The 23,793-nt window shown below is 43.6% G+C and overlaps 1 protein-coding gene across 1 annotated transcript in view; it reads right to left on the bottom strand.

Annotated features, from left to right (window-relative positions):
- GRID1 (glutamate ionotropic receptor delta type subunit 1) overlaps nucleotides 1-23,793 on the bottom strand; it is a 986,611-nt gene that overhangs the window by 308,689 nt on the left and 654,129 nt on the right. The window contains exon 6 of the mRNA XM_064290308.1: nucleotides 9,405-9,575. Coding sequence (XP_064146378.1) covers nucleotides 9,405-9,575 — 171 coding nt within the window. The remainder of the gene's footprint in view (nucleotides 1-9,404; nucleotides 9,576-23,793) is intronic.

The following is a 23,793-nucleotide window of genomic DNA, read 5'->3' as shown; positions in this document are numbered from 1 at the left end:
AGCAGAACTGTGCTCCTTAGGGCTTTCAGTGACTGAGTTTCCAGAAGTAGATCACCAGGCCTTTCTTATGATGTGCCTCTGGATGGATTCACACCTCTCACCTTTTGGTTAGCAGCCAAGCTTAATAAGGGTTTGTGCTTTTCTTTTGTTATATCAATGAAGTCATACCAGAGTAGGGTGGGTGCTGAACTTAACCCCCTCTGAGCGCTTCTTATAAAAAGAGCAGAATAGATACAGACACACTCAGAGGAAGGCAGACACCATGTGAAGATACGACTACAAGCAGTTGAGGAATGTTGGGAAATGTCTGGGACTATAGAAGTGGAGAGAGATAAGGATCATCTCCTAAAGCCTAGAGAGAGAGCCTAGCCCAGCCAACTCCCTGAATTCAGACTTCTGGCCTCCCAAACTGTGAGACAATAAATTCTTACTCTCTAAAGCCACCCATTTTGTAGTATCTTGTTATAGCAGCCCTAAGGAATGAAGAAAGACGGTGATACCCATTTGTGTTAAGTATCGTCCCAAGCTCTGTATGCACTTTCATTCTGAGAGGAGCAGAAACACCATTTAATGGAAGGGGAACTAAAGGACATAAGCAGGCTCCTATACTCAACATGGCTGAGCTGAACATCCCCCAGAGGGTCCCCGTGGCCAGGCACACCAAGCAGCCTCAGGACTACTAGAAAACTAGACTCAGGTCTGCCAACTCCATTCACCCTCTCCCTATCGCCCCTGAGTCCTGAAGCTTTTCAGGAGCAAGCAGGAGTCACCTCTGGCTTCTACAGCTTGTGAGTTAGAAGGCCTAGTAAGTATCTGCCTGAGCACTCAGTCCCCTACCCCCACCTGAAGTCTGTCATCCTGGTCTCCTCCAGCTGCAGAGGCACGGTCACCACTATCACAGCCCCTGGGCCTGAGCTGGTCTTTCAGGGCTACCCACCGTGCGGTGTTGGAGGGTAGCCCTTTGAGGGAAAGGTGTCAAAACATGACAGCCAGAGCAGGGGCTTCTATAATACCCCAACCCAGCATCCTGGAAGGGGGCCTGAACTTTGTGTTTTGGGGCTGGTCCATCCCCAGATCTGAACCTCTAATGGGACCACCACGGGGGCAGAGAGAGACAAGCTTTTTACTAAGCCACCAGCTACTTATCCCCTGCCCAGGCCCAGGGTCTCAACCTGGGGAAAGCCTCCTGGTGTTCCGTCTAAATGGCCTTTTCCTATTGACACACATGGCTCCAGTCTGTCATTTCTCCCTGGTTACCACTGGTCATCTCACCTGCCAGCCTCAGGCCCACCGCTGCACACTGAATCCAGCAGCATCTTTCTGGGTGCACACCTGCAATCACTCTCCCCAAGTCAGTGTTCCTTGACCCACAGCAGGGCCCTGGCCACTGCCCCCTTCTCTGTATTCACTTCCCACCAACTCTCCCCTCTCACGTTTTGCTTCAGACACAGAATTCTGCCCAGGTCTTCCAGAGCCTCCCCGTTACCATGCCTCTGGGCTTCTATGCACATTCTCTTCCGCCTACCTAGAACATGCCACAAAATGGAGACTAAAACTGCCACTACATTTGGGGTTTGACAGTATTAGGGAGAGAACATTTTCAAAATGTCTAACATAAGAACAGCACATCACAGGGGATTTCTGGCCATTTGAGGAATTAACGAGTGCACGAATAGCTTTAAATCTGTTCTTAGAAACACTGAGGCAAAGGGAAGACAAGGTATTTGCAAAGAGGATGCCTCTTCTTTGAATGCAAGTTATGCTCCAGTGCCTGGAAGCCACACCAGGAAAGATGTAGGAGTTCTGTCCAGAAAGGCTCCCAGTGGAATTGTCCTCTCCAAAAAGCCTCACAACTGGACCGGTAAGCAACATCACAACAACAGGGAAGAGATTGAAGTTGCCAAGGATTTCATGTCTCTTGGATCCATAATCAACACCCATGGAAGCACCAGTCAAGAAATCAAAAGACACAGTGCAATGAGCAAATCTGCTGCAAAAGACCTCTTTAAAGTGTTGAAAAGCAAAGATGTCACCTTGAAGACTAAGGGTGTGCCTGACCCAAGCCAGGGTGTTTTCAATCATCTCCTATGCATGTGAAAGCCGGACAATGAATAAAGAAGACAGAAGAAGAATTGACACCTTTGAATTGTGCTGTTGGAAAAGAATGTTGAATACACCATGGGCCGTCAAAAGAATGGACAAATCTGTTTTGGAAGAAGTACAACCAGAATGCTCCTTAGAAGCAAGGACGGCAAGACTGCATCTTACATACTTTGGACATGTTGTCAGGAGGGATCAGTCCCTGGAGAAGGACATCATGCTTGGTAAACTAGAGGGTCAGCAAAAAAGAAGCCTCCCAATGAGATGAATTGACACAGTGGCTGCAACAATGGGCTTAAGCATAACAACGATTGTGAGGATGGTGCAGGACCAGGCAGTGTTTCATTCAGTTGTAGATAGGGTCGCTAGGAGTCTGAACCAACTAGATAGCACCTAACAGCAACAACAATCAGAGCCTGGGCCACCCTATGTCCACGAGATGGGAGGATCCTGGCTTGCATTCCCAAAGTCAGCTACTCAGGGGAGAGTCGGGGCCTCAGGAATGACATGAGAAAGCTGAGGACACATCTCAGGGAAGCAGAAGGAGCTGCAGTTCTTGAGAAACCCAGGGAGACGCCTCTGGAGGATGGACAATTATAGATCAGTCGACGAAGAAGCAGATCGTGAACCAGAGATGACAAAATCTTATTTTTTAAGACTCAGTCCTACAATTCCGGTGACATCAGTAACTCTATTTGATATAGGAAAATTCCTTGTGTCAGCAGGAGGAAAGGCTACCCATAAGCTTGTTCAATTGAACTTCATGAGAAAATTAAGAAAATTTACTTCTGATTTGAAGCACAGAGGGGATAGGAAGATGGCAAGAGGATGGGGCGCTTCGGGGAAGCAGCAGTGATCATTCTTCAGCAGAAGGAGGCTTAGAATATTCTAGAAACAGGATGTCTGGTGGTCATCTGGGTAGCCACAATGTAAAAGTCCACCCACTGTCCCTCTCCCCCTGCCTTTGTTTAACACTATCTCTGAGGCTCTGGTGCCTTGCCTGAATGGGGTTTGATGTCATTGTTGAAACCAAGAAACGCACTGTTCTCACATGGGTCACCCTAGATTAGGGCAAAGGCAGCCAAGTGGGAGGTCGAGATGATTTATTTCTCCTTGGTTCTCCAGCAGCAGAATTAGGGCCAAAACCCGTTGCTATGAGTTGAATTAGGGCCAGGAGTCATTAAAATATAAAACCAGCAAACCAGTCGCTGTCAAGTTGATTCAGACTCATGGCGACCCCATGTGTGTGTCAGAGTAGAACTGTGCTTCATAGGATTTTCAGTGGCTGAGTTTTTGGACGTAGATCATCTGGCCTTTCTTCTGAGGTGCCCCTGGGCGGACTCCACCGTCCAGCCTTTTATCTAGCAGCTGAGCACGTTAACCGTTTGCACCACCCAGGACTCCTAATGGAAATATAAGCCCCAGTGGAACGTACTGAATCCTCAAAAGAGCTGCAAACTCCAATCGTATCTGGATTTCAGCTGGCTGGTCCTCTGTCCACCTCCGTCAGCCTGGAAGAGGGAGGCCCTGGTGGCCCCTGGAGGACACCGCACCTGCAGGCCACCGGGCTGTCTGCTTCTATGTACTCTATGCCCTGACTCTCAGCAGGAAATCCAAGACTTTAGCCAAGACTTATTAGGGTGCCCCAGCCTTGTCTCTGCCATGCTCTCGGGGCCCAGGGGATTGCGCATCCCTATTATCTGGCAATGGTTAATGGGATATCCAGGTAAGAATCATCCTTGAAGGCAAAGGAGGATTAATTGGAGCTAGGGTCAGAGCCATGCAGGCCAGGTGCCTCTCACTACCAGACCATTATCCTCCCAATGCTCGAGCTTAAAACATTTGGAAATGTTTTCATTAAGACAGGCTGCATTATCTCCAAGCTTCTAAAAAGTCCTGTTTTCTCTTTCTTCCATCATTAATCAAGGAAAGTGGACTGTTTTGGGAGATAATACAGAGGCAAACAGCAGGAAACGGACCTCTGACCAACTCCTCAGACAGGCTCTGGTCAGCCCACAGAGTTGGACCAGTGGTCGGCAGAGGGTCCAGCGAAAGGGACAAGCTGAAGCCCAGATGTCACAGCTTGAGAACTCCGTCCCCAGGCTAGCATCTCTGCCAAGCCACTGCCAGCCACCTGTCCCGAGAGAGGCACCACAGCTAGGCCTGAGGGCAGAGCAGATGGTGGCAGAGGGCAAAGGGGACAGGGGTAGCTTTGTGCATACCCATGACTCTCCAGGCTCCAAGTGCACCTAAAAAGTGACCAGCAGCCCCCAAGGAGAGTGACGACAAAGGCGTTGATGGTCACGTTTTCCCATTCTCGTTACCAAACATTTCCATCTGGGCCTTTAGAGTCAAGCCCTGGGTGGTACAAATGGTTAATATGCTCAGCTGCTAACCAAAAGGCTGCAAGTTCAAGCCCACTCAGAGGTGACTTGGAAGAAAGGCCTGGTGATCTGCCTTCGAAATATCAGCCATTGAAAACTCTGTAGAGCACAGCTCTACTCTGACACACACTGGGTTGCCAGGAGTCGGAGTCAACTCGTCAGCAATCGGGTAAACCATGCAAGTGGCAGGAAAGGCTGGAAGAGCTCTCCGTGGGGCAGCTCAGTGATGCTCCAGAAGAAAGGAGTCCACTGATGGGCTGACAAAGAGGCTTACACCCAGGGAGAAGCACCGAAAGCCCTAAAGAAACAGGAAGATGCAGGGGGAGGAGGGTTTGAAATGCTTTAAAGTTTAGTGGGGGAGGAGAGATCTCATCCAGCCATTCAATAATCTTACAACGTACAAAGCTGAGGAATTTCAACCAGAGGGAGGATTTTATAATAACACCACATATGGCCCCACAGCTTAATTCAAGGGTCGGCTCCGCAGTGACCAGACAACACAGCTTATGTCACTTGGCTAGCACCTTTTAGAAGCCTATTGGGATATGACTGGGATGGTGATGTGATAATACACCTGTTATTTCGATTGCAGCCCTGAAGTCTCCGGGCAATGCAGTCCCTAGGACAGAGCACACACTGCAGGCTTCTCTGGGCAAGGCTGCCGTGGAGTCTTAGCAGTCTTGGGGCTCTTAGGGACAGGTTAGCATTTTTATTACTGCCTGAGTCGGGTCAGCCCTAAACTAAATTGTCAAGAAACACCCAAATAAGACGATGCTTTGTAGGGAAAGGCAAATGTGGTGACTCATGGAGTCACTACGGAAAAAAAAACACAAAAAACACATTGTCGTCGAGTGGATTCTGACTCATAGCGACCCTATAGAACACAGTAGAACTGCCCCCTAGGGTTTTCAAGGCTGTAATCTCTGCTGAAGCAGACTGCAGCATCTTTCTCCCTCAGAGCATCTGGTGGGTTTGAACTGCAGACCTGTCAGTTAGCAGCCAAGTGCTTAACCACTGCACCACCAGTGCTCCTTTCTAGAGTCACTAGAAGCCACTTATTTAGGTATTTTTCTTCCAAGGGGCTTTCTCTCTACTAATAGGAACCAAACTGATTTGCTGTTATAGTGCTCAGTTGGCTTGGAACACAGAAAGCCCTGACCACAGGTCTAACAGGATACAGTAGAATGTCTGCCTGAGGCCAGCTCAGGGGAAAAGCCAAGAGATGGGTGACACCGTAAAAACTCCCATTCTTGATCATCCTTACTGAAACTTCTAACCCAGAATTATCATCCTGAGAGCAGTGGTCTGGAGGAAGAACTAAAGATGGACTCAGGAGTTTCATTTCCTAAAGGATTTTTTTATTAATTTCATCAAGACAGAGTTAATAATCCATGACACAAATGTTTCTTTTTCCTTAAGTAGATTGTTCTAAACATCTTCGAGTCTTCTCGATAAATCTCGCAGCTAGAGGCTAGTAGAAATTAGTTTGCTTTCTCCACTGTCGTTAAGAAAGAAGTGGTAATAGCTACCAAGGAAACCTGAAGGGAATGGCTTGTAAATGAGATGAGTCTACAAGCTGCCCGCGTGGTTGTTGGGCAGAACGAGTAGATAAATCTCCATTTCTCTCTCTCATGATACTCCCATATGAGGTAGCAGATACAACAAACAAATATAGAGATTCCTTTGATAAAGTATTGAATTTGTATATATGAAAGAATTTCTAGGGACAGTTTAAATTGTGTTAAGACCTACATTCTCAACAGATTCATTCAATGAGTCCTTACTTAGGGTCTCCATGAGCATGGTCTGGTATGAAGAGCCAAGCAGCTAAAAGACATGACCTGTCATCTCCCACGTAAAGCAGTTATAATTGAGTGCCCCAGGGAGTGTCGTGGATGGGAAATGTCACGGGAAGTCTGTGATAGAGGGCCGGACAGGTGGGGAATGAGCTCACACCTGCGGTGAGGCTTTTAAAGAGCATCATGCAAAAGACAAAATAAAAATGAGGCCACATTCAGTCTTTCCATGGGAACTCTGAACACACCCCGGCATCTTATCAGTAGCGACGACACTGTTGATAGCACAGGTTCTGCTCTAAATGGTTTCTAGGCGCTTTTTATTTCATTTTCATTATGACTCAAAAACCAGCGCTGTCGAGTAGACTCCAACGCGTGGCAACCCCATGTGTGTCAGAGTAGAACTGAGATCCACAGGTTTTCAATGGCTAATTTTCAGAATTAGATTGCCAGGCCTTTCTTCTACAGTGCCTCTGTGTGGACTCAAACTTCCAACTTTTCGGTTAGCAGCCAAGTGTGTTAACCATTTGCACCATCCAGGGACTCCGTTACGACTCTAAGAGGTAGGTGATATTCTGATCCCCATCTTAAAGATGAGGAAAATGAGGCACAAAAGGATTAAATAATTTACTTGAGGTTACAGTTGAGAACTAGAATTCTGGGATTTGAACCCAGGCAGTCTGGCTTCTGCATCCATGCTCTCAACTCCATAGTCTCTGTGATGTCACTCTTACATTCTGTCCTTTATGCAGTCCCTGGGGCTCAGCAGGAAGAGAGAGGAGTAGGATGGCTGGAGTTCCTAAATCTGATATTCAATTTCCCACATTTGGTGGGGTCCAGCCCCACACTGCAGAGCAGTAGCTTTGTTCATCCACTCAGTGTATGCTCAGTAAGCCTCACCGGGGCTCCCCATCATCCCACCAGGCTCTCCTTCTCTCCAGGGGACAGATTCTCTGCAGCCAACATGTCCGATGTGCAACCAGCCTGCACCTTTCAGTCCACGGCAAAATGAGCCATCACAGGTCTTGAGAAAGCATGTGCATCTCCCTCCCTCTCACACCTGTACAGTCCCTCCTCTCACACCTGTGCAGCCCTCTCCCTCACACGTGTGTAGTCCCTCCCCCACACATGTGCAGCCTCTTCCCCTCACTCCTGTGCAGCCCCAGCCTTCACACCTGTGCAGCCCCTCCCCTCACACCTGTGCAGCCCCTCCCCTCACACCTGTGCAGCCCCTCCCTCTCATACCTGTGCAGCCCCTCCCCCTCACATCTGTGCAGCCCTCCCCCTCACACCTGTGCAGCACACTTCTGTGTGATGGAAAGTAGACCTCCTTGGCTCTTCAAGTAGAGTGAGTGTAGTTTGATTAAGCAATAAATTAGAAAGAGGAGAAGGGGTGTGGGGCAGGGGCAAAGATGGCATGTGTTTGGTAAGGGATGAAGTCCTTCAAGGGGGTGGCCTGAGGAGACTTTCCAGAGGTTAGCGCGTACTCCCTGAGCCACATTTTCTAATTCCATTCCCCAGTCGTCAGCAAGGTAGGAGGAAAATACAGAGGCCTTAGCAGACAGGCTTACTTGGCCCTTGTCTCTTCTTCCAAACTCCAGAAGGGGAAAGCAGAACAGGCCAGTGGCATCCAAAAATATGAAATCTCTCAGCAAGAATCTTTCACCCCTGCCCAAGTGCTCAGGGCACCCAGGCCCTGGGACCTGTAGAAGCCTTTGGTCTCTCAACCCTGGTTGTGTATTCTCTCCTCATTAGTCACCCTGGGCAGTGGGCATGGGGGCAGCAGGAGTTACACCAGCTACAACCAGTATCTTCTGTGTTTCCCCACCAACCAAGAACTGGATTTGAGAGTTTACCTTCTATTTAGATGTTTCCTTTCTTCCCTCAAACATAAGATTGTAGAGTGCATTCAATGCTTTTGCAAACAATACATGTCCAATAACCTTCCTCCTCTAAACGGGTGCCCCCAGTTGAGTGGCAGCCAGTTCATTATCCTGATAAGGTAATACCCAAGTGTCTGATACTCAGGTGTCCTGCCTCACTCCTCACACCTGGTCAGGTGAATGCTGACTGCAGAGCATACCACATGCAACAACTTCTGGGCAGTCTGCACAACCCAGCTGGGAGAAATTCATCTCTGCTACACGGCTCCCACAGAGCATCCGGTGAAGGTGTTCCCTGCATGACAATGCTAATGGAGAAGTGATTTTGAGGCTGCCAGTCTCCTGAGTGGTGCAAACAGTTAATACAAGGTTGGAGGTTCAAGTCCCCTCTGAGGCATCTTGGAAGAAAGGCCTGGAGATCTACTACCAAAAACTTAGCTACTGAAAACCCTATGGAGTACATTTCTACTCTGACATATACGAGGTCGACCTAAGTTGGAATCAACTGGATGGCAACTGGTAAATAGTCTCCACAGTGCTTTACAGTTGCTCCCAAATGTCTGGAGAGAAAGCCACACCTCACAACAGGGATAGAGCTTCCCATTCTATTCCAAGTCCTAATGACAAATATTTGAGGGAGTGGGTCAAGGACTGGACCCAAACAGCTTCATACCTCTCACCTTGCAAGGGATGGACCTGACGGGCATCATACTGGCTTGCCCTCATGACCCTCCTGGCTTAGCAGGGAGGCCAGCAGTATGGCAGGTGATCTAAGCCTTACCATTCAGCAGATGTGCTGGAATGCCCCAAGCTATTTCACAAGAATCATTTCTAAACTAATGACTTCCTACAGAGAAGAGCTCAAAACAATCTGAGAATGGTGACTTTCCAAAGGAAGGCCCCACCCCCAGCCCTGCAAAATGAACCCATTCTTCACCAAGCAGTTATCACAGAAGCAAAAGAGACAGGAATCTTTTTAACCCCTAACGACATAACTTTTTTAAATACGAGAGGCACCCAGTGAGCTAATATGCCCTGCCTGCTAACGACAAGCTTAATTGCCTGTTAGCACTACTCAGACACACTGCCCAGCCACCTGCTTTCAATTTCAACAAATGGAAAAATTCTAATATTGAAGTCAGTGAGCACCAGCACTCGCAGGAGCCAAGCAGTGGGCCTGTCACCTGTGGTAAGCGATGGGTGGGTGACAACCCTGTGGAGGGATCAGTCCACACACTGACCTGCAACATCTGGAGGTAGCCTTCCTGGGGGTCGCAGAGCAGGGAGGAGATGCGGTGGTTGTTCCGCATACATTTCTGGTTGTCCTTGGCCGACGGGAAGACTTGCCGGACCACGGTCATCCTGCCGAGGGCGCTGTGGACCAGATCCAGGATCTCTGGGTCACTTATTTCCTGGGGAGATAACCAGACCCGAGCTTACCATCAACCCATGAACTATCTCTGCAAAAGGCTATGAAGAGGCTTAGGGGTCAACAGCCCAAAATAGCCAGTGCCACACATTATCACACAATGAATTAGTTGATTATTTGCAAATAATGCTTAGCTAACCTTAAGATGAAAACAGGTCAGAAAAATGTGTTTGAGACTAGCCTACCGATGTATTTGCCTCCATGGGGCCACGCATTTGAGAACCAGCAGTGTCAAATGTCATAGTAGGCATTAGCTGTAAGCAAAGCCTAAGGTTCCTGTTGGGAGTCAGAAATCTGGGTTTTCTCCAGCATAGTTGGTCCAAATGCAGTGAGTTTCCCCTAATTCTTTAACAATTGATTCATTTATTTAAAAATATTCTTATACAAATTTTGAAAATCCATTCATTCCACAACATTTACCAAACCATACCTCTGTGGTTTGAACTGTATTAAGTGCTGGGGACAAGTCAAGCCCAATGCCATCCCAGGAAGTTCATGGTCATAAAGGATGGACTATGATGAATGTTGCAATAAGGAAATCCAGGGGGTAAAGGAAACCAGTTGTGCTCTCCAGATGTTAAACCATGTGCTCACAACAGATCTTAGAATTCTATTAAGTAGATACGCATATCATCCCATTTAAATGAGCATTCTGGGGCCTAGGGATAGCAAAGGATGTGAGCAGCATGGAGCTCTCTTCAGAGGAATTAGCTGAACCAGGAGGATGAGCTTGTTAGGTAAAGTGCTTGGATGTGTGTGTGAGGTAGGAGTGCAAAAGATGGTGGAGGGGATGATGGCCCTCTGGGTACAGATGGCAGGGCACGTGGAATTCCACAAGCTGATAGGCCTTGCTGGCCCTCACATTGCGTACTCATAAAGAGCAGAAAGGAGAGCAGTGATCACAGGCAAGGCTAGTGGCTGCCAAGGCCAGATCGAGAGGCCCATAAACCATGCTAAAAATACCTGAACTAAGGGCAATGACCACCACCCACCTGTCAGTTTGTCGTACTGTGTTGGCTTGCACATTGCTACGATGCTGGAAGCTATACCACTGGTGTTTCAAATACCAGCAGGGTCACCCAAGGTAGACAGGTTTTAGCAGAGATTTAGACTAAGATAGAGTAGAAATGAAGGCCTGGAGATTTACTTCCAAAAATTAGCTATGGATCACAGCAGAATATTGTCTGGTATAGTGCTGGAAAATGAGCCTCCTAGGAAGGCACTCAAAATACACAGTGGCCAAAACAACGGACTAAAGCATACCAAGGACCTTGAAGGTGGCACAAGACTCGGCAACATTTTGTTGTTTACATAGGGCCACTGTGAGTCAGAGCTGACTGGATGGCAACTAACCACAACAACAGTAATGAGCCCTTGGAAAGCTTGAAGCACCAAGGAAGCAACAAGGTTTTTGCAGACCTCTCTGGCTTCAGCAGGTGGAGAGGATTAGCGATGAGCAAAACTCAAGGAGAGGGCAGAGAGAGAAATATCCACGTCTGAGAGCAAAGACTTAAGTACAAACATGGAGAGTGACATGAACCAAGGACGTTAGCATGGGAGAGAGGGCCAGCTAAGTTAGCAAAGCCCTGGTTCATGGACTGTCCCTAAAAAGTGACTTCATCCATGGTTGGTTGCAAGTCAAGATTTTAACTGAGTAATTCTGTTTTTAAATGAATCTTAAATCTTTCTCCTTGCAGATGACACTTTCTAGCTTTGAGTCACTGAGATGCTATAAATGGGTACTATAAATGGAGGTTAGGAATTAGTGATGGGGTGCTAAGTCATTTAAACACAGACGTAAAAATTCTAAGGGAAAAACCATAAATGTATTTCAGGAACTATCTTAGAATCTGACGTGTATGAGTGAAGTCAGGTCAGTGAACCTTGGGCTGCATATGGGAGACAGTAAAAAATGAAGTGTTGCATCCTTTTAGCATGAGCAGTTGTTCCCAAGTATGTTGAATTACAATGATCTCAAAAGAATTAAAGCCCTATTAAGTACTGGATTTGGATTTAAATCATTAAGCTTTCCATTGCAGACAGAAGTTTGTTTAAGGGAAGATGATCTTGCTGGATTGGGACCAGCAAACAATCAAAGATGGAAAAATTGCAAACTGATCACTGTTAGGAGCACCCATTATCTGCCACGCTCCTGCTCACTCTGAAGACTCACTAGAATTCTGCCAATGTTGCTGCATTCCAGGGCCCAGTTCTCCTTCCACTCTCTGCAGGTCATAGCAGGCACACACTATGCCAGTGCACCGCTGCCCCACTCCTCAGCCTCTGAGCTTGTCCTTACTGTCCCATACAGAGATATCTCCAATTAGAATATGAAATCTATGGAAGCAAACACTCCCTTCAGATTCCTTGGGGGCAATGAAAGGCTCACCTCTCCTCCCCACTCCACTCCACTCCATGGAGAGCTGAATATGTCCTTCCCTTTGCAGAATTTGCTGCCCTGGTGGTGCAGTGGTTAAAAACTCAGCTGCTAACCATAAGGTTGGCAGCTCAAATCCACCAGCTGTTCCTTGAAAATTCTATGGGGCAGTTCTACTCTGTCCTATAGGGTCACTATGAGTAGGAATCAAATCAAGAGCAACAGGTTTCATTTTTTTTTGGTCAGAGAATTTAGAATCTGGGTAACAAGTCAGTTCCAGCAGCTCCACACCAGGCCCTGTTCCAGACCTGGTGGTCTCTTTAGGGTCCTTCAGGGCCACAGGGGTCTAGGCAGAGGTCAATCCAGCCCTGCTCTCTGTTGTAAGGCACAACAACCCTGTTGCATACCCCAAGAGCCTCTGGACCACAGCAAGACAGCCCACGCCCAGGAAGAAATTCCAAGCAGCTAATTGACACAACCAGATTGAAAAACAAAGTTTTTCTTTTTCCCAGGTGAACACTCCTTCCAGACGGTGCCGCCAATTGACGGGAGAAACAAGGCCATGCCTGCTGTACTGTGTGGCCAACACTGACCTTGCTAAATTCACTAAATCTGTAGCAGAAACCACAGCACAGCAGACATCACCTACACTAAATTTGAATAATAAAATGATTGCAGAAGGGGTGGGGCCAAGATGGCAGAGTAGTCAGACACTTCCTGTGGACCCTCTTACAGCAAAGACCTGAAAAACCAAGTGTATCAATTATATATGACAATCCTAGATTGACATCAAAGAAAAAGTTGAGGAGTCAGACTGAGTTGCACGCAGAGCGAGAGACAGTTCAGAAGCCGTGAGGATTTGCCAGATCTAACCTGGCCTACACCCTGCAGTCTGGATCAGCTGGCACACGTAGGCTGAGCAAGCAGTAGCACTCAGGACACATTTTCCACATCAGGAGAAACAGAACGCTCAATTGGCACTCAGAGAGAAGTCGCACTCAATTGGCAAAAGATAAATACAAGCATCTAACCCACTGTGTGGATCGAAAACACTCTCTCCCACTTTGGGAAATACCGCTTTCCCATTTACCTGCCCCCTCCCTGCTCTGCTCTGGGTCCTGGTACGGCTTCAGCTACTGCTGCACCCCCTGGGCAAGAAGTAGGGCCTGTTGCACACCCCAAGCCATTCTTCCTGCTTGGTAGAGGGAACAAATTAACAAACTGGAAAAAAATAACCTGCCAGTGCCCCTAAGCCAGAAACTCAAGGCAGGCACAGCCCCTTTGCCTAGGCACAGGCGTAAGGGATGCATGGACTTTGAATGCCTTTTACCCCTGCATAGACCTGTGTGGGCCCATTTCAACAGCATAGGCCCTCATTAGCACAGTACAACAGGGTATACAGGTGAAGCCTATTTTCAATTGCAACAGTTATAAGGGGGAGTGGCAGATTCACGATATTTGACATTGCTGTACCCATTAAGCAGAGTCCTCTCCTATTCACATCGGGGGCCTGAGGACTGGTGGTTCCACCCACTCCACCTAGCTACCCACAACAGGGATGAAACAATAAGTGGTGTCTCCCAGTCCTTACAGCCAACAGCTTTGGGTGCCCCAAGTCCAGCTACAAAACCCACCCACCTACTCAGTTTAGGAAATAGGGACACACCTTCCACCCAGACACTCAGGGAGGCCATCGGCCCCATGCCTTGCTGAGCACATGGCCCCCTACTTCAGCCAGATATCTATACCTACTCCAATCACCCCTGCCCACCTAGGACTGTAGGTGAGAGCTTTCACCAGACACTTGGAGACTAATGAGCTGAACACCTGAGCTCAATCCACACAAGAAAAGTAAACAGACTCATGGGCTTACATACCTAGTAACAGCTCTAACCACCTGGTGACAGGACTCGAAAGCTTCAAAGACACCAATAATTAAAACAGCTTACACAACCAGCCTATATGGGTATAACAAAACAAAACAAAAGAAGAAGCTAGGACACAGTAAGCAAACATAAATAAATATAATAACTTATTTATGGCGTGGAGACAACAGCCGATACCAAACCACATAAAAAGGCAGACCATGATGGCTTCAGCAAACTACCAAAACAAAGAACCAAGAAACCTCCTGGAAAAGAGAACTTCTTGGAATTACTGGAAGTAATATTCAAAATATTAATATACAGAGCTCTTCAAAAGATCAGGAAGGAGATCAGGCAAAATGAAGACCAAGCCAAGAAACACACAGACAAACCAACAGAGGTACTTAAGAAGGTTGTACAAAAGCATAATGATAAATTTAACAGGTTGCAAGAATCCATAGACAGCAAACAGAAATGCAAAAGATTAACAATAAAATTTCAGAATTAAACAACTCAGTAGAAACTCACAGCAACAGAATTGAAGCAATGGAAGTCAGAATTAGTGAGACTGAAGATAAAGCATTTGACATCAACTTATGTCAGGAAAAAACAGATAAAATAATTAAAAAAAATGAAGAAACCCTAAGGATTATGTGGGACTCTATCAAGAGGAAAAACCTACTAGTGATTGGAGTGCCAGAACGGGGTGGGGGGGGGTGGTGATAGCAGAAAATTCAGAAAGAACTCTGTAAGATTTGGCAGAAAACTTCCCTGATATCGAGAAAGATGAGAAGATATCTATCCAAGATGCTCATTGAACCCCACACAAGGTAGATCCCAAAAGAAAGTCGCCAAGATATTATAATCAAACTTGCCAAAACCAAAGACAAAGACAGAATTTTAAGAGCAGCTAGGGATAAACGAAAAGTCATCTACAAAGAAAATTCAATACAACTAAGCTCGGACTACCCAGCAGAAGCCATGCAGGCAAGAAGGCAATGGGACAACATATATAAAGCCTTGAAGGAAAAAAATTGCCAGCCAAGAATTATATATCCAGCAAAACTGTGTCTCAAATAGGATGGCAAAATTAAGGCATTTCCAGATTTGTAAAAACCAAAGCAAAATTACAAGAAATACTAAAGGGAATCCCCCAGTTAGAAAATCAATAACGTCAGATAACAACTCAAGACTAGAACACAGGACAGAATGACCAGATAGGGAAATCACAAAAATAAATCAAAGCTAAAACACTGAAAATAGGGAAACAGAGATGTCAATGTGTAAAAGATGACAACATTAAAACAAAAAAAGAAGGACTAAAGGATGTAGTCATAGAACTTTCATATGGAGAGGAAGTCAAAGCAATATCAAGAAATAAAAGATTGGTTTAAACTTACAAAAATAGAGGTATTACGGTAACCACAAAGGAAACTAACAATCCTACACATCAAAATAAAAAAACAAGAAAAACATAAAGACTCAGCCAACACAAAATCAACAACAATGAAAAAGATGATAAGAAAATACATAAAGACAGCTCAGCATAGAAAATTCTGTGAAACAAAGAAACTCAACAAAACACACACACAAAAATACATCAAAATGACAGCAGTAAACTCATACTGATCAATAATTATGCTGAATGTAAATGGACTAATAAAGAGAGTGGCAGAATGTATAAAACACATGATCCTTCTATATGCTGCCTACAAGAGGCACACTTTAGACTCAAAGACACAAACAAACTAAAACTCAAAGGATATACAAATATATATCAAGCAAACAGTAATAAAAAAAAGAGCAAGAGTGGCAATATTAATCTCAGACAAAATAGACTTTAAAGCAAAATCCACCACAAAGGATAAGGAAGGACACTACATAATGATCAAAGGGTCAATTCACCTTGAGGACATAATCATAATAAATATGCACCAATGACAGGGCTCCAAAATACATAAAACAAACTCTAACAGCAATGAAAGGAGAGATAGACAGATCCACAATAACAGTAAAAAAAAAAATTTTTTTTTTTTTTTTAACAGTAGGAGACTTCAATACACCATTTTTGGTGAAGGACAGAACATCCAGAAAGAAGCTCAATAAAGACATGGAAGATCTAAATGCCACAATCAAGCAACTTGGTCTCATAGACATATACAGAACACTCCACCCAACAGCCCCCAAGTATACTTTCTTTTCCAACACACATGTAACATTCTCCAGAATAGACCACATATTAGGCCACAAAGCAAGCTTTAATAGAATCCAAAACATTGAAATAGTACAAAGCACCTTTTAAAAGTAGAAATCAATAACAGAAAAGGCAAGGAAAAAAAAAAATCAAACATATGGAAACTGAATAACACCTTGCTCAAAAACTACTGCATTACAGAAGAAATTAAAGAATGAATAAAGAAATCCACAGACTCAAATGAGAATGAAAACATATCCTACCAGAAACTTGGGGACACAGCAAAAGCAGTGCTCAGAGGTCAATTTATAACAGTAAATGCACACAACCAAAAAGAAGAAAGGGCCAAAATCAAAACATTAACCATACAACTTGATGAAATAAAAGGGGAGCAGCAAAAGAAGCCCTTGGGCACCAGAAGAAAGCAAATAATAAAAATCAGGCCAGAATTAAATGAACAATTGAAAGAGTAACAAGACCAAAAGCTGGTTCTTTGAAAAGACCAACAAAATCGATAAAGCATTGGCCAAACTGACCAAATAAAAACAGGAGAGGAAGCAAATAACCCAAATAAGAAATGAGATGGGCGATATCACAACAGACCCAACTGAAATTAAAAGAACCATAACAAGTACTATAAAAAATCATACTCCAAATTTGAAAGCCTAGAGGAAATGAGCAAATTTCTAAAAACACACTACCTACATAAACTAACACAAACAGAGGAGGAACAACTAAATAAACCTATAGCAAAAGAAGAGATTGAAGAATAATTAAAAATCCCCAACAAAAAAAAAGCTCTGGCCCTGAGGGCTTCATTGGAGAATTCTACCAAACTTTCAGAGAAGAGTTAACACCACTACTACTAAAGATATTTCAGAGCACAGAAAAGGATGAAATACTCCCAAACTCATTCTATGAAGCCAGCATAACCCTGATACCAAAGCCAGGTAAAGACACCACGAAAAAAGAAAATTACAGACCAATATCTCTCATGAATAAAAAAAAAAAAAAATTTTTTTTTTTTACAGAGGCCAAAATTCTCAACAAAATTCTAGCCAATAGAATTCAACAATATACTCCCCCCCCCAAAAAAAAATTACCATGACCACATGAGATTCTTATCAGGTATGCAGGAATGGTTTATCATGAGAAACACAAACAATGTAATGCATCACATAAATAAAATGAAGGACAAGAACCACATGATCTTATCAATTGATGCAGAAAAGGCATTTGACAAAGTCCAACACCCACTCATGAGAAAAACTCTCAGCAAAATAGGAATAGAAGGGAAATTCCTCAACATAATAAAGGACATTTATACAAAGCCAACGGTCAGTGTCATCCTAAATGGAGAGAGCCTGAAAGCATTCCCCTTGAGAACAGGAACCAGACAAGGATGCCCTTTGTCACCACTCTTATTCAACTTTGTGCTGGAGGGTCTAACCAGAGCAATTAGGCTAGAAAAAGAAATAAAGGGCATCCAAATTGGTAAGGAAGAAGTGAAAATATCCCTATTTCCAGATGATATGATCTTATACACAGAAAACCCCAAAGAATCCACAAGAAAACTACTGGAACTAATAGAAGACTTCAACAAAGTATCAAGATACAAGATAAACATACTAAAATCAGTTGGATTCCTCTGCACCAACAAAGAGAACTTCAAAGAGGAAATCACCAAACCAATACCATTTACAACAGACCCCAAGAAGATGAAGCACTTAGGAATAAATCTAACCAGAGACCTAAAAGACCTAAACAAAGAAAACTACAAGACACTACTGAAAGAAACCAAAAAAACCCACGTAAGTGGAAAAACATACCTTGCTGCTTATGGATAGCAAGACTCAACATTGTGAAAATGTCAATTCTACCCAAAGCGATCTATAGATACCATGCAATCCAATCCAAATTCAGATGACATTTTTTAATGAGGTGGAGAAACAAATCACCAGCTTCATATGTAAAGGGAAGAAACCCCAGAGGAATAAAGCATTGCTGAAGAACAAAGTGGGAGGCCTTACAATAGCTGACTTCAGAGCCTGTCATACCACCACGGTAGTCAAAACAACCTGGTAGTTGTACAACAACAGATACATAGACCAGCGGTACAGAATTGAGAATCCAGACATAAATTCATCCACCTATGAGCAGCTGATATTTGACAAAGTCAGCTAAATGGGGAAAAGACAGTCTCTTTAACAAATGGTGCTGGCATAACTTGATATCCATCTGCAAAAACATGAAACAAGACCCATACCTCATACTGTTCACAAAAGCTAACTTAAAATGGATCAAAGACCTAAATATAAAATCTAAAACGATAAAGATCATGAAAGAAAAAATAGGGCCAACACTAGGAGTCCTAATACATAGCATAAACAGAACACAAAAATGTAACTAACAATACAGAAACACCAGAAGAGAAACTAGATAACCGGGGGCTCCTAAAAATCAAACACTTAGGCTCATCAAAAGGCTTCACCTAAAGAGTAAAAAGACAACCAACAGACTGGGCAAAAATGGCCTAGTCTGGGCCTAATCTCTAAAATCTATAATATATCACAAAACTTCAACAACAAAAAGCCAAATAACCCATTAAAAAATGGCAAAGGATATGAACATGCACTTCACCAAAGAAGACATTCAGGTGGCTAACAGATACACGAGGAAATGCTCATGATCATTAACCATTAGAGAAATGCAAATCAAAACTACAATGAGATACCATCTCACTCCAACAAGGCTAGCATTAATCCAAAAAACACAAAATAATAAATGTTGGAGAGGTTGTGGACAGACCAGATCGCTTATACACTGCTGTTGGGAATGTAAAAATGGTACAACCACTTTGGAAATTGATTTGGCACTTCCTTAAAAAGCTATAAATAGAACTACTGCATGATCCAGCAATCCCACTCCTTGGAACATGTCCTAGAGAAATAAGAGCTGTCACACAAATAGATATATGCAGACCCACGTTCATTGTAGCACTCTTCACAATAGCAAAAAAATGGAAACAACCTAGGCGCCCATCATCGGAGGAATGGATAAACAGATTATGGTGTATTCACACAATGGAACACTACGCAATGATAAAGAACAATGATGAGTCCTCGAACCATCTCGTAACATGGATGAACCTGGAAGGCATTATGCTGAAAGAAATCAGTCACAAAAGGACAAATATTGTATGAGACCACTATTATAAGAACTTAAGAAAAGTTTTAAACACAGAAGAAAACATTCTTTGTTGGTTATGAGGGTGGAGAGGCAGGGAGAGGGACATTCACTAGATAGTAGACAAGAATTATATTAGGTGAAGGGAAGGACAACACACAATACAGGGGAAATCATCACAACTGGACTAAACCAAAAGCTAAGAAGTTTCCTGAACACAATCAAACACTTCGAGGGACAGAGTAGCAGAGGTAGTGATCTGGGGACCATGATTTCAGGGGACATCTAGGTCATTTGGCATAACAAAGTATATTAAGAAAGGTGTTTGGCATCCCGCTTTGGTGAGTGGTGTCTGGGGTCTTAAAAGATGCACACAGCCATCTAAGATGCATTAATTGGTCCCAACCCACCTGAAACAAAGGAGAATGAAGAACACCAAAGATGCAAAGAAAATATTAGCCCAAGAGACAAAAAGGGCCACATAAACCAGAGACTCCACCAGCCTGAGACCAGAAGAACTAGATGGTGCCCAGCTACCACCAATGACTCTCCTGACACGGAACACAACAGAGTCCCTGACAGAGTAGCAGAAAAGTGGGGTACAGAACTCAAATTCACATAAAAAGACCAGACTTAATGGCCTGACAGAGACTACAGGAACCCCAGAAGACACGGCCCCTGAACTCTCTGTTAACCCAGAACTAAAACCATTCCAGAAGCCAACTCTTCTAAGATTAGACTTAAGTATAAGAAATAAAGCAAACTAGTAAAGAGTGTGCTTCTTAGTTCAAGTAGATACAGGAGACTAAATGGGCTGCTCCTGTCCAGAGGCAAGACGAGAAGGCAGAAAGGGATAGAAGCTGGTTGAATTGACACAGGAAATCCAAGGTGGAAAGGGGTGTGCTGACATTATAGGGTTAGCAACTAGGTTCACATAACAATGTATGTATAAATTTTTATGAGAAACTAACTTGAGCTGTAAATTCACCTAAAGCACAATTAAAAAAAAAAAAAAAAAGATTGCAATGTACCTCCATCAAGTTGAGAAATAAAATCTTACCAGCATCTTGACTGGTACTTCCTCCCCAAATGCTTCCCCCCTCCACAGTGGCAACCTTCATCCTAAGGCGTATTCCGTATATGACCCAAATAATGTGTAACTTAGTTTTGTATAATTAGTTAAGCTTCCTGTAAGCTGAACTATATCCATGCCTCCTGGGGTTGTTTTTGTTTTTACTTTTATAACTTTTTATTTTGAAATAATTTTAGATTTACAAAAGAGTTGCAAGATAGTACAGAGAGTTCCCACAGACCTTCACCAGCTACCCCTAATGTTAACACATTATGTTAACCATGGCACATTTACCAAAACTAAGAAATTAACATTGATATAATACTATCAGGAGCCCTGGTGGCGCAGTGGTTAAGAGCTACAGCTGTTAACCAAAAGGTCAGCCGTTTGAATCCACCAGCCCCTCCTTGGAAAACTTAGGGGGCAGTTCTACTCTGTCCTGTAGGGTTGCTCTGAGGTGGAATCAACTCGATGGCAACAGGTTTGGACTGCTTTTGGTTTCTAATACTATTACGTAGGAAACCCTGGTGGCGTAGTGGTTAAGTGCTACGGCTGCTAACCAAGAGGTTGGCAGTTCGAATCCGCCAGGCGCTCCTTGGAAACTCTATGGGGCAGTTCTATTCTGTCCTATAGGGTCGCTATGAGTTGGAATCGACTCGACAGCAGTGGGGTTTGAGCGGTTACTATTATGTAAACCATTGCCTAGTAGGATTTCATCAGTTTTTCCACTAATGTCACTATTTTTTGTTGTTGATCCAAGATCCAATCCAGGATGCAAAGTTGCAATTAGTCATCATGTCTCCTTAGGTACTTCTGCTCTGTGCAAGTTTCCTTTGGGGTATGTGTATGTGTGTGTGTGTGTGTGTGTGTGTTCGTGTGTTCTAACACAGTAGCTCTCAAACTTTGCTGTGTCTCAGAATTCCTGGGAACTGGAAAAAAATGCAGAGGTCCACCATATCCCCCTCACCACACCTGAGCCTCTGTGTTCTCTATTATCTCTCCAGATAATTCTGACACACACCAAAGTTTGAGAACCCCTGGTTTAACATTAAGTCTTGTGATGGTGATGGGTGCAGCTGTGTTTTACTCATTTTCATAGCCGTACACAATTGCACTGTATAACCATACCACAATTGTCACCCCGTTGTTGATTACCATTTGAACACTTGTGTTTGTGTGTGTGTGTGTGCTATTACGAGTAATGCTTCTATGTACACTGTTCTATGTCTCCTGGTACACTTGCATAAGAATTTCTCTAGGCTGTGTACCTACAATTAGAATTCCTGGATAGAAGAATATGAGAATGCCCAAATTCAGGTTGTTGTTGTTGGGTACCATCAAGGTGATTTCAACTCATAGTGACCCTATGTGACAGAGTAGAACTGCCCCATGGGGTTTTCAGGGATGTAATCTTTACAGAAGCAGATCACCAGATCTTTCTCCCTCATGGCCGCTGGGTGGGTTCAAACTGCCTAGGTAGCTAAGCACTTAACCGTAGGACCACCAGGGCTCCTCTCAAATTTACTAGGTACAGTAATGACAGATTTCCAAAGTGGTCATACCAATTTATAATCATACATCATGAAGAGAGTGGCTGTTGTTCTGCATCTTTGCCAGCACCTGATATCATATGGCCTTTGAATATTACCCAGTCTGGTGGGTGTGAATCACTTTTCTAATTTTTAATACAGTCAAATATCTTTCATACATTTATGAGTCAATTGTGTTTCCTTTCTTACTCTTGTGTCTGTTTGCTTGTTTCATTTTTCATTGGCTTTGGTCTCTTGCATATTGATTTGTTTTGTTTATTTTTTTGTTGTTTTCTTTTTAACTCTGGATACTAAACCTTTGTTATATGCTACAAATATCTTCTCCAGTTTCTGGCTAATATTTTCACCTTCTTAAAGGTACATTTTGATGAGAGAAGTTCTTAATTTTAGTGGACTAAATTTGGTGGGTTTTTGTTTTGTTTCCTATTTATGGTTTGTATGCTTTAAGAAATCATTTCCTATTTCAAAGACATAAAAATATTCCCTTACATTGTTCTCTAAAGGGTTAATGATTTTTCCTTTCACGTTTACATATTTAATCCAACTGGAATGGATATTTTGTGTGGTGTGAGGTAGGGATGTGGTTCCATTTTTTTCCACATGAATATCCAATTCCCCCAGCACCACACATTCAGGTGTCATTCCGTGGTGAATAGTCTCCCAAGATGGCCACCATCAGCTTCTCAGGCCTGTATGCACATGCTGTGCTGGACATCAAGACGTATTCTAACAACATGGTTGACTAATAGAATGAAAAATAATAATAAATTGTAGTTTTCAAGCTACCAAATATGGCAGTGATGTGTTAGCTTGCAATAGGTAAATTTAACACCCTCCTTTTCCTTCTGGGATGGAATAAACCAACCTTCTTTATACATGAAGTTTCCTATTTGATTTGTTGGTCAATTTTGTCTATTTCTGAGACAATATCGTTGTCAACTGCTAGATTGTTTTAAATCTTGGTGTTATTTTTGCTGTAATTTTTTTTAAAGATGTCCTTTATCAAGTTAAGGAAATTCTATTACTATTTTGCTAAGAATTTTTATCATGAAAAGATGCCGAATTACACTGAATGCTTTTTCTGCATCTATTGAGATTTCTGTTGATCGTGGATCCAAGTAAAATGAAATCCTTGACAACTTCAATCTTTTCTCCATTTATCATGATGTTGCTCATTGGTCCAGTTGTGAGGATTTTTGTTTTCTTTATGTTGAAGTGCAATCCATACTGAAGACTGTGGTCTTTGACCTTCATCAGTAAGTGCTTCAAGTCATTTTCACTTTCAGCAAGCAAGGTTGTGTCATCTGCATAACGCAGGTTGTTAATGAGCCTTCTTCCAATCCTGATGCCCCGTTCTTCTTCAAAAAGTCCAGCTTCTCAGATTATTTGCTCAGTATAGAGGCTGAATAGATATGGTGAAAGAATACAACTCTGACACACACCTTTCCTGACTTTAAACCAATCAGTCTCCCCTTGTTCTGTCTGAACGACTGCCTCTTGATCTATGGAAAAGTCCCTCATGAGCACAATTAAGTGTTCTGGAATTCCCATCCTTCGCAATGCTATCCATAATTTGTTATGATTCCCACGGTTGAATGCATTTGCATAGTCAATAAAACACAGGTAAACATCCTTCTGGTATTCTCGGCTTTCAGCCAGGATCCATCTGACATCAGCAATGATATCCCTGGCTCCACATCCTCTCTGAAACCGGCCTGAATTTCTGGCAGTTCCCTGTCAATATACTGCTGCAGCCATTTTTGAATGATCTTCAGCAAAATTTTGCTTGCGTGTGATATTAATGATATTGTTCTATAATTTCCACATTCGGTTGGATCACCATTCTTGGGAATAGGCATTAATATGAATCTCTTCCAGTCAGTTGGCCAGGAAGCTGTCTTCCATATTTCTTGGCATAGATGAGTGAGCACCTCCAGCCCTGCATCTGTTTGTTGAA

This window comes from Loxodonta africana, chromosome 8, assembly GCF_030014295.1.
Source record: "Loxodonta africana isolate mLoxAfr1 chromosome 8, mLoxAfr1.hap2, whole genome shotgun sequence".
Lineage (NCBI taxonomy): Eukaryota > Metazoa > Chordata > Mammalia > Proboscidea > Elephantidae > Loxodonta > Loxodonta africana.
This window is presented reverse-complemented; position numbering and strand designations above follow the sequence as displayed.